General features: G+C 42.1%; 1 protein-coding gene across 2 annotated transcripts; it reads right to left on the reverse strand.

The window, feature by feature from the left end:
• Positions 1 to 3,696: 3,696 nt before the first annotated feature.
• Positions 3,697 to 5,126, reverse strand: LOC136521472 (putative F-box protein At3g49980). Of its 2 annotated transcripts, none has more exons than XM_066515221.1 (2): positions 5,091 to 5,126; positions 3,697 to 4,952 (listed from the first exon to the last, which is right to left on the reverse strand). In XM_066515221.1, the coding sequence occupies exon 2, from the start codon at positions 4,909 to 4,911 to the stop codon at positions 3,697 to 3,699; it is 1,215 nt and encodes a 404-aa protein (XP_066371318.1). In that variant the 5' UTR covers positions 4,912 to 4,952; positions 5,091 to 5,126. The 2 variants fall into 2 exon arrangements, with proteins under 2 accessions (XP_066371318.1, XP_066371317.1); XM_066515220.1 differs by having other exon boundaries at positions 3,697 to 4,963; positions 5,091 to 5,119.
• Between the last annotated feature and the right edge of the window lie 7,240 nt (positions 5,127 to 12,366).

Genomic DNA, 12,366 nt, shown 5'->3' on the forward strand with positions numbered 1-12,366 from the left:
GACGTCAATCTCTCTACCTTGGATGTTTGTTTCTCCGGAGAAGAGATCTAGTGGGTTATTAGGACATCCTTTAAGAAAACAAAAAACTAGGGTCAGATGGTTTCACTAGCCTCTTTTACAAGACAACTTGGTTAATTATCAAGGCTGATGTCATGAATGCCTTCCATGCAAGCTCTTTGGTCGCTTGATGGGAGGAGCTTCCACTTGATCAATTATGCCCTTCTCGTCATTTTAAAGGAGAATAACAAGTTAGGCATAGGAAATCAAGGACTACCATGAACCCTAAGGGCGTCAGTTCACCACATCTTTTACTTCCTCCCCTTTCTTCTTTCAAATAAATTGCTTCCAAAATAAGATAGTTTTCCAAATCAGGTCTCTGGCGTTAGTAAATGAGAACCCTCTTGTTAGTTTTTCTTAACAAATTCCAATTTATGTTCAAAATAAATCTAGTAGGGATCTACGCTTCAGTATATACGGATTAACTCGTACCACTAATAATCTCTATACAATTGTCTATTATTCTTTTTATGAAACAAAAACTGAATCTCAAAACTTTTGACCATAAAAAATCTCAAGGTTATCATTCAACTCAGTTATTCGGATGTGCTCATAGGGGTAAGATGTGCTTATGTACATTCATAGGTATGATTATACGCTTGTGTATATGAGCATTTGCATTTGTACGAGGTCTCGTAAAGAATCCAATATAGTTAGGTGGTTACAAAAGTAATCCTTGCGCACACAGTATGAAACCATAGCGGAGAGCACGAAGTGGAGACATGGAAAAGAAAGAAAGAAAAAGATTGGCCTCCATAGCAGCCAACCCAAAAAATAAATCCAAAGGGCCTTGCCAATGCCACCACTGTCGTTGTCGTCCCTTGCTTTTCCATCTCTCACAGCTCAATCCCGTTCCCATCCATGCTGCTGCCACCGCCTCTCAGTTATATTATATATTTGGCTTTTTAATCTTCACTATATGTCTTTAAAGACATTCGGACTCCGATCGGGACAAACTGACATGAGCGGAAACCATCACTTCTAGCTCGGACTCGGACTTCCGGCACGATCGTGGATCCTAAGGACCAATGTCAACTTCTAACAAGAAGATATAATAAATGATGTGACGGTTCCTAGCTACTATATGTATCTTAGATTTCTCCTCACGACAAAATCCCGATTGCTCATGGATCCAACAAACTTCATCCAGGTACGGTTAGAGCAACTGAGCAAGATTCTTGCCCACCGAGGTCGGTCCAAATACCAGACGTCCTTTCTCAAGCTAGAGGTGGGACTTAGGCGATGCGGTCCTCTCGTCCTTCGTCCCATTTCAGATCGTGACCTCTAGGCACACGAGACATGTCGAGCATACCGATATGGCATGGTAAGTCTTTGCTTTGGTCTAAACACAACCCATGACATGTTGGCACGTCTTTGTATCGTGCTGGTCTAAGCATGACCCCTAAAATATCTTTGCTTTGGCCTAAACACAATCCATGACACATTGCAGTAAAAAAAATTCAATACTATGCTCTAGCCACGATTTTGAGCGGGGTATTCAAAATGTGTAGCGCTATTACATTTCTTTGTTTATACATATATATAGAACCTGCTATTTAGCATTTAATAATACCACATGTTAGTAAATACTACTTAATATTTTTTTTTGTTGTGCCCTCTAACTAGTACTCATTCCCTTAGCCCTAATAGAAGCCAACTGATTCGCAGTTGGTACTGCGATCAATTAGAGTACCGACGTGGGAGTGGGAGTGCGAGTGCGAGTGCGATGTAGAATGGGAATCAAGAGCACAGCTCCAACGACATCCGTGACGGAAGTCATCAGTCGATGAACATGAACTCTCTCTAGATCTCTCTCCACTCCGAAATGTGAGCGCCAGCTCGAGCACGATCAAGCGAGAACAATGAGCACGCGCGTCCGTATACGTACCGGTCGATGCGTTCCCTGAGCTTGAGCAGGAACCCCTCGTTGTCCCGGTCGACGGAGCCCACGAGGCGGTCCAGCAGCGCGCGGCGCTGCGCCAGGCTGAGGTCCCCGACGCGGAGTTGGACTCCGCGCGCGGCGTTGCTAGTTTACCGCGCCGGGAGCTATGTGCACCGCCGCGCGCTGCGCCAGGAGGAGGAATAAACTAGCAACGCTAGCTATGTGCAGAGGAGGACAGCTAGCATTATATTGCTGCAGTGTCGTTTCTCTGGAATTCATCGATGCTACTGCAAAACCTAGCAATGAATGGGAGAAAACACAAGCAACTCTAGATACTAGAAGCTGAGAGTCAGGACGTCAGGTGCGAGTCCACTCACAGAGCGCACCGCACAAATAGAATAGAACATGACAAACATTATCTCATATCAGAAACATACGATAAATAAAAACACATTACATACACAGGTAAACGACGTCGATCTCAATTCTCAAATTGTAAGCGTCGCAAAACAGGAGGAACTGAGATATAGAGCAAACATAACTAGCTCAAATTCAACACAACGGTATTCATTTTCATGTCACCCTCAAGACTAGCTTGAGTAATAAAATAAAAATGTCTCTAAAAGCTTATCTACCTAATATATGCTGATGGTGTAGGATTGCAAGTTCAGGACAAATTTAACCAACTGAAGCTAAACATAGTTTTTTTTTCTATAAGAAAAGAAGAAAACACATATTCCAATCCATAACAATTGCCAATCAAATACACATGTTCAAACATTAGGTTCCATGCATGGTACATAAGCAGCAACATATGACATGATTAGTGCTATATGCAGTTGATTGTCCAGGTTTTACATGATTAGTATCAGTCAAACAAATACATATATACCATGATCGTTTACTTGTTTACTACTACTTTGATTGAGATTAAGATAAAAACAATAATTAACCTAGATGGCAGTTTCCATATATTACTGGTCACGTGCCAGCTTCCAAACCTGAATCTATATCAGGCACCAACTAGGGAAAATAACTTTCACAGCTAGTACGAAACAGTGTCCAGCGCCACACCAAAGATACGCAGTTAAATAAACAACACGAGCAAAATTACTGTTAATAAAGTGGAAAAAGAAGAAGAGGGCAGGCATCGCTAGTAGCTCTTCGCTTCATAAATCCAACGAACATAGACAAGAATTTTTCCATTTCGAATCCATTATCAAACAGATGCGCGCTCTAAGTACATCCGTTATCAAACAAATGCACTAAATACTGGAGGCAAACCATCTAGATCAAATAATGGAATAATCTATCAAACAAATGCGCTAAATACATCAATTATCAAACAACTGCGGTAAATACTGGAGACACAACATCTAGATCAAATAGTACAATAGTTGAAAATAAATCGAACAGCTGCCACCATGGCCAGAAAGTACATTGCATTATTGCAATAAGCACGAACTCAGCGTTTTACATTAACAAATGTTCAGGAATATACTCAAAACTGCAACAGAAATAGTTTTGGAACTTCAAACTAATGAGAGATGGGAATCAGTTTGCACAATGCCGCCTCCCATCAAGGAGACAAACATAGTGACATTATTGATGAACATAAAAAGAGACGCAGAAGAAAAGCTAGCTTACTCTCACTTCATCTACCGAGGTTGTAATATCGATCGATCTGAAGCATGAACTGCTGATCATATCGATCGACATCAACTCCAACCAAGGTCCACAGGAGGTCACCACCGAGCCTACAGCCCCTGGAAGAAAGGCGGTGGCTCGGGTTCATCTTCATGATCACCGGCATTGCAATCCTGTATCTCAAAGAACGCATGCCGAACGAGGCTTTCCTTGAAGGTATACGGAGCAATCTTGAGATGGCGGCCATTATCGCAAGGGAAGCTTTCCAGCAGAGTCCCATTCATGTCATAGTGCACCAGCTTCTGCTCTGGGGTGACTATCACAACTCCCTCTTCTGACATGAAGAACATACGCCACAACTCATCGAACGAGAAGGTGCTGACCTTCACCGCCGGCAGCCGGATCCGGTGCATGCAGACCCAGATCTCGTTCTCGTAATCCTTGAGAAGCCAGAGCTCGACCATTGTGACATTGTTGCCGCAGCTAACCATGGCGAGCTCGTCACCCACCGCAACCAACGACATGTGCTCCCGAACCACAGGAGGGCACATAACCGTGAGAACCTCGGTGGTCGTGTTGAACGCCAGTATCCCGTAGCCTTCCGTCTGCCGCGGCATCCAGTGGAGGTTGCCGCGGAGCAGGACCGGCGGGCCATACGGCTGTCCTCTGAACTTGTACCCATCTTTCTCCGCCGGCAGGCCGATTCCCCTCCCTCTCCTGGAGTCCGGCACCATGATGTAGTAGTCCTCGCCGGGCCACTGGTCCCGGTAGAACAAGGCCCGGTACTCTCCGGTGGGGTCGTGGCGGTAGAAGCCGGCGAACCACGAGGCGCGGAGCGGCGTCGGGAGGCACGTCCACTGGCGCGTCGCCGGGTTGCAGACGTAGAAGTGGTCCTCGAAGCTGATGAGGAGGAGGCCGTCGCAGGAGCCGAGGATGTGGAAGCCGCCGGCGCCGGCGCCGCACTGCTCCTCCTTGTCGGTGAACCGGACGACCGGACGGAAACTGCCGGCGGCGCCGAGGTCGAAGGCGTCGACGCAGCAGTCCACGGGGCTCGTCTCCGTCTCCGTCTCCGCCTTGGTACTGGCGGCGCCGCGGAGGAAGGAGGCGAGGGGCAGCGTCGGCTGGAGGCGGTGGTGGTCAACGGCGAACTCGCGGTCGGAGACTATCCGGAGCCAGTCCTTGCAAACGGCGCGGCAGCGGTGGATGGACCTGGAAGGCAGGTAGAGGAGGATGTTCCGGACGAGCTCCTCGGGCAAGTGCGGGGCCACGGATCCAGAGCCCGACGCGGCCTGCTGCCTCTTCCTCGGCCCCGCGGTGCTCTCCATGGACGCCAACTCCGCCGACGAACGCCGGCCGCGCTACGATCCTGCAAAACCTCTGACGTGTTCGATCGTGAGCGACGAAATGGTTTCAAATCTCCACAGATTTTGAGGAGGGGGGGAAGAGCTCCGGCACCTCGAAACAACACGAATGATGAATGGGTGCTTGGAGCGGGCGAGCTCACCTTTGCCTCCCTCGAAATCGTCTTCCTCCCCACGACGCTCACATCACAGCACGAGGAAGGGGAGCGACGCGTTTGGTAGGATATGTATGACCTGGCGGAGCGCTGGAGGACACCACCTGCGCGTTGTATATGGTGTGAAAACACACGCGGTCCAGTAACGGTAAGCCCGCGAGCGAACATCTTTCCTCGCGTGGGCCTGTTGTGCTGATGTAATACCATTGTATAATAATAGTAGATATCCATTGAGATTTGTACAGGGTTGTATAAGGCCTTGTTTGGTTCAAAAAAAATAATTATCTTTTTTACCAAAACAGATATAGATGATAGATAGCTACTTGTTAGCTGGACTAAAAGATAACAACTGTCTTACTAGTTGGACCAAATAAGATAATAGCAGCTAATAGATAACAACTATCTCACTAGATGGACCAAATGAGATAATAGCAGCTAACAGGTGGACCAACAATATAAACCTTGTCAATTAGCTGTGTATCCAAACACCCTCCTAGATAATAATTAAGTAGCTAGCCAATAGTTAGCTAGCTCATATTAGCTAGCACTATTATCGGCTAATGAATCCAAATATGGCCTAAGACTATTGTTAGATCATCTCCAAGAGATTCTTTATATCCTATCTAATTTATAGGAATAGAGATTTTGGTGAAAAAAATACCCCCAACGAGCCTCTTTAATTAGATCTTCAAATTAAATATAGATATCCTCTATTCCAGATTTTTCGCTAGTCAAAGACTAAGAGCGATAATGACTCTCTAGAGTGTACACAAGATATAGAAAAGCTGTTGAAGGGTACAAAAATATAGAAAACGAATTTTACTCAAATGACTCTTTAAATGATAATTTAGAGAGTAAATTTTAGAAAATTTTTTTTGGAGGTGCTCTTAGCTTATTGTATATTTGTATTCCTGTGTATTCCACAGGAGACAAATCTCAGTGTAGACTGAAGGCCACCTATACAAGAACATAGGTCATAGAAAATTTTACTTTTCTGCTCCACAAGTCGGCTTGGAATTGAAACAACCGACTATGGGTGCCTTCCCGCTCTCTTTTTTTTCACAATTTATTGTTCTTATTACAACTGACTCCAAATTTTATTGTGCATTGTATGGAACCCAATATATATTGAAATCAGACTTCGTGTCATCGCTTTAGGGTGCCAATGTATGAATATGGGTCATGAATTTTTAGTTTAGAAAATATAAAAGCAGGACGAATAAAAGGTAGTTTGGGAAAAGAAAAAAAAGCAGATTTAGAAAAAACGCTTTGCTCTTTGATATTAGATAGATATAGAGACAGGGATATAATGAGTTTATAGTTGATGGGGTTAAGATTAGTTTTGTAACTAACTTCAATTAATAAAAAAATAAAAACCATGTAAAATAAGAGTTGTTTGCAATGCCCAAAGGCTCGTGCCTCCATCTCTCCTACATTGGCCGCATGCGTGTTTGTCTATTTATTACGTAATTCCTTATGGGTGATTGGTCTTTACACGACCTGCCCATGGCCCATGACATGGGTTATGGCACCTTAGCTTTCAGTCCTTCCTTACAACATTGTCTTTCTTACCACTAGCCATCTTATGCTCACACTGCCATCTCGCATCTATTCACCCTCCTGCTATCCTCCTCTTTCGTCTCCAATAGCTCCCTTTCCGCAAGATGTGCCACTATCGTACACCATGGGCCTAACTAGCCCCTTTGAGGATGTTAGCATGAAGCCACCTACCCACCTCCACCTCCATTGGCCAACCAATGCTCCTTCACTACCATCGATTAGAACAACACGACATGACAGTATCCTATCCACAACCTGCCATCGTTGTTGGCTATCAACTGCCTAATGATCTTTCTCCTGGGAGCCACAAAATCACCAAAAGTAACAACTTCAACTTGGATCCTAACCCTAACCCAATTCACCTGTGTTAGAGCTAATACTGTAGCAATTGAAAAGACAAAGAAGGAGAAACACAATGTTTCTGGTTGCTCATTAGGCTTTCTATGTTCTTTGTTTTAAATAGAAAAATATAATTAAAATTTTCATTTCATATAGATCTCCATGGCATGAAGTTAGTTTTGCGTTTTCCTACCTCTATTGCTGCCCTAAATCATCTTGCTTGGTAGCACATAAGGTCTACCTCCTTTGTTGCACCCCTCGCCTCCTCCATAAGATGATCCACTTGATTCATTGCGGTGCTACGAACAATGTGATTTTTGTCTAACCATTAGCTTTATCATACTTTTTCCAAGCTTGGTGCACTATTGTCATTATTGAGACTACAATGGAAGAATATATGTGGGTCACAACTGAGCCGGTTTCCCTATATTCAACCTGCAAGCATGGGCATTGCTTATGTGGTGGGTTCAAGTTTTTGAATGTAATGCCAAATTATTGGATTTCATGCCAAAATTGTATCTCACTCCCTTTCATAATTAATGCTCAAAACATTTACATGGCATCTAATAAATGTACATGATACTCTCTCTATTGGGAGTAGCCTGATGTTTTATCCAAGACAACACCATATAGTAGTAATAAGAGAAATGTTAAGTTATTGTGTCTATTCTAGGGGGTACAAATCTAAGTATAGATCGAAGGTCATATTCACAATATCATATGCCCTTGAGAGAAAATTCTACTTTAATTTCTCGACCATGATTTGGCTTGGAAGCAACCACCTATGGGTGTGCCCACTCTCTTTTTGGCTATTTATCATTCTTACATCCCAATTTAAATTTTATCTATTATATTATATATTTCTAAAGTGTGGAACAAAATAAAATTTATAAATACCATCGTAGCATCAATTAGGGAAAAACAAATATGAGACCCATTAAAAATAAGGGTTGTATTTATATATATGGTATGGCAATGTGGAGAGGTTCATGTCTGTCTCTCCTCCTGGTTGTAACTAGGCTAGATTCCCTTTAGCCCACATCACATTGCTTTACCAAAAAAATACACGAGCAGAGGGGTCTATTGTTTCTAATTGTATTGCAATATAATGCGCAGAGGAATGAGAGGAAATCATCTGCAAACATTGTTGCATTAGACCTTTTGTGGTGATGGTAAAGTGATTTCTTTTCATGCCACATATGGGAACAAAATAATCCTCACTAATCCATATGTGTTGGAAGGGTCTAAGGAGAAATTAGTTTATTTTCCACTCAATCCTCACTTGTATTACGAGGGAATGGATTTATCCAAACAAACACTCTAGAGTATCTATATATATCCACATGAGATCATTGTGTGTGTACATGCCATGTTCCATTGAAACGAACAAATCAATCTCTTCTTAATTAGCTATTTCTACGAAATATATGTGGTCAAGCTCCAAAACAAGTGAAAGTGAAACAAGTGAAAAGTGGAGAAATCTTTACACATATTGTTTTTAATTTTTGTGCCTACTCTTTCAATAACCTTGCTATGGATGGAAACATCTATCCTGTGTTGGTGATGTTGATCAACACTACACCGGAGATATAGAAGCCATTCCAATTTGAGAGGCTTGATTCAAAGGTCATCTTAACCATGCAACATTATCAATCAATCCATCCATCTACACTGCTTTAGTTTACATAGTTGGTGTATTTGTTGTTAAATTTTTTGAAGAGTTAGTTTTAAACATCTACTACTATTCATGTATCCTAAATTCTAAATAATCCTAAGATGGAATTTTTTTGTAATTCATTTATTGTACCTTTGATTGGTGTCATGCTTGTTAAGAAGTGAATCTAAGTTCGGAGTACTCAATATTGATGAAAGTGGTACTTCTTCGTGGTAAGGTTGCTCCCAGTCCATGGTGTTATACTCATGTATATAGGTTTCCACATCACATGGAGGGTATTAAATTTTATGGAAAAGAAAAAAATCTACAATGCGTAGTATTATGCTACAATATCCAACACTATCAAATTAATTGATTGATTCATATATTGGTATATGAAAGCTGGGTGCAAACAATTAATTTAGTACTAAATTGTTTGTTTCATGCTAAAGTTGTATCTCATTCTCTTTCATAGTTAATGGTCAAAACATCCTATGGGTCATATATTAAATGTATATGATACTGCCCACTAGGAGTAGCTTGATGTTGTATCATCAATACTACCACCTTCACCTCATATAACATCACCTCTAATGTTTTAAAATTAATGTTGCGTTGTTGTGTCCATGAAAGTGGAAGTTGAACATTTACTTTAGTGCCAAAACATAAGATACCGTGATAAAATTGTATCTTGCACATGATATAGTTTCATTCTCTCTCCTCTATTTATTTATTTGGCACATAAAAAATCATATATAGCACCTAATTATTAGTACAAATAATACTACCGATTTGGAGTAGCTTTTATTGTTTCTAATACGCAATATTGACATCAAAGCATAGGGCGATATCTTGTTACCATAGAAAATGTAGCAAATGCGATGCTTGTTCTTGTAAGATGCTTTCTCATCTTGCTTCTTGCTGTGTCCTTGATCATCTTTCTTGATGACATAATAAAATCTTTCATTCTTTATGCAAGGACATGAGGCAATTTCATGTCCCTTCTCATTGCATCCTTCACTTGGATATGAGGTTATGAACTATAGATGACCCTTCTCATTGCATCCATCACTATGAGGATATGAACTGTAGACGACGGGAACTACACCAACTTGTACTGCATATCTCACCCAATTTAGTGGAAACACGCTAAAGATGAAGCTCTTGTCAATCTGGAAGGCAAAGATCAAACCCAAATGTAGTTTATTTGCCTAATAAACTGTACTAAAGAAAACTAAGGTTGAAAGAGAACAACCCATTCTGCATGCTTTGCAATAGCGAATTGGAGATACCCTAACACGCTCAATCGAAAGGAAGTGTCACACCCGATTTTAAGGATAAAATGGGATGCAAAATCTTATGTGCGCTCAGAGATCAGTCACACACATAAACCGACAAATTATAAATAGTATCATCACAAGTGTTTATTACATCACGAATAATAAGACAGAGTCTTCACATAAATGTAGCGGAAGTATAAAGAAAAGGTCTCTCGCAGAAGCTCTATATCACAGGGACGTCAACTGGTTGACCACAAGTCTAGTATTCCTCAGGAAAATCATCATTACCATAGCCATCTGTTACCCATCCAAGATTTTTATCCAAATAATGAAAATAAACAAGCGTAAGTATATGTCGTACTCAACAAGTGTAACATGGGGTTCATGAGGATCAAAAGGCTTGACACAGGTTTTAACATCATTTAGCTTTTAATTGTCACAATTTTAGCATTAGAGTAGCAATAAGTTGTCTTGATTCCCAAAGTAAACACATGATCAAAGTAAACATGAATAATGAATAGCATAAACGGATAATTCTTAGTGTTCGTCTATTCCGTAAATGTTCCAAGGCCACTCGTCACCGTGAGCACTGCTGATATACCAGTTTTATACTCTGTAGAGGTTGTACACTTTCACTGTGAGTCGTGATACACATATGCCTGGGTTTATAACTCCCAAAACACTTCTAAGGTGAGCAGGCAGGGGTCACTATGAAGCCATCCAAAGATTCATCTAATAAGTTAGGGCCATTAGATTCACTCGGCAAACAGATATAGAGCTCCCCTTCCCGATGGCACATTGACGCGTAGCCTATACACATGGGGACAGAGGCCGCACTATACCCGATTCGTCAAGCCATTCTTACGCCAATAAAGATAACCACTAACAAGCTAGAAAAAGGTCCTCATACTGAGCCAAAGCTAGAGCCATATAGCCCTCACAGCTATACTGTAAGTCCCGGATGATCACTTACAGATAAGTCCTTAGGGAGAGGAATCTGAAGCATTTAAAAAGTAGCTAAACACTCCAGCCCCTGTTTCCATGTTGCTAAAAAGTCATGTTTTAATGTTTATTGCATATACCATTAGTCCAGTTACAAGATCATGGTTTAGTTGAGCACTAGCAAAACTACCCAATGCATATCCCATAGGAGACAAGGTATAAGTTCAATTCTAGGGAATTCCTATCAAGTCAACACATGCAACATGAATATTATGCATTAAAGTTGATAGGAAACAAGGATAATCCCATGCTATACTTGCCTTGAACAAAGTGCTCCTGCTGTTCCTACTTGTCAAAGTAGTACTTTTGGTCACCCATGAATTGCTCACCGTCTATACTCGATAACCACAGCAACATACAAGCATCTAGAAGCAATCATGCATAGCAAACAAAGCTATAGATTAGAATAGTACACCAACAGAATAAAATCAAGATGAAAAGTTTGTAAAATGAATCTACGTCTCGCTACGATCACACAGACACGAAGATCACAAAAATTGGAGCTAAAACGAAGAAGTTATGAATTAAATAAGATTTCCTTTAGTAAAATAATAGATTAAATCTAAACTCAGATTTTAAGAGTTGAAAACATACCTAACAGTAGTATGAACATGTAGATTGCTTAATTATGAACCTAACGTAACTTGAACAGATCAAATCGGAGTTAAAATGGAGATTTTATGGCTAAAACAAGATTAGTGGCAAAGATGTAAATAGATAAAACGTATTTTGGATCTAAACCGAAGGAAACTACGCTTTCTAAAGAAGAAATCATATTCTAGATTTGCACATTGGACTGCGGGTTCTATAACCAAAAACCCAAGGGGCTCTTTAGGATAAGTGCAGGGATGGCGGGTTGAGATCCAAGTAATTGTAATGGCCTTTTTGCAAAAACGCCGGCGAAGGGGTATCGACTGATCCCCACCATTGGATTAGATTTGAACGGCGCGGATTGGATTTGGTGGGGGAAGTGGCCGGTGGTGAGGTCGGCGGTGAGCCCCGACGGTGGCGCCATGGCCGGAGCAGGCGACGATCATGCAACACGGCCTACGAACCATGGCGAAACAAAACAAGAGCACTGGGAGGTGGAGGAGAGCAAGGAGAACTCACCACGATCGGTTACCGTGGTGTAGAGCGAACGGAGGTGGCGTGGCACATGGCGAAGCAGACAGTGTTGGTGTCGGCATGAGCTGTTAGGGTTTGGCGACATAGGGCTTGCACTAGGGCTTGGTGGGGGAGGCTCGGGCGCAGGGCTTCACTATTTAAGGCCCGAAAAGCAACGTGAGGCGCAAGGCAACGAACGATGCGTGGTTGGAGGGAGTTGGGCGGTGGCAGCAAAGAGTCTGGCTTGGTCTCGCACGGGGAAGAAGGTGACCCTGACATGTGGGTCCAACGTGTCAGCGACAGGTGAAAGGAGAGAGTGTGGGCG

The sequence above is a fragment of the Miscanthus floridulus genome, chromosome 18, assembly GCF_019320115.1.
Source record: "Miscanthus floridulus cultivar M001 chromosome 18, ASM1932011v1, whole genome shotgun sequence".
Lineage (NCBI taxonomy): Eukaryota > Viridiplantae > Streptophyta > Magnoliopsida > Poales > Poaceae > Miscanthus > Miscanthus floridulus.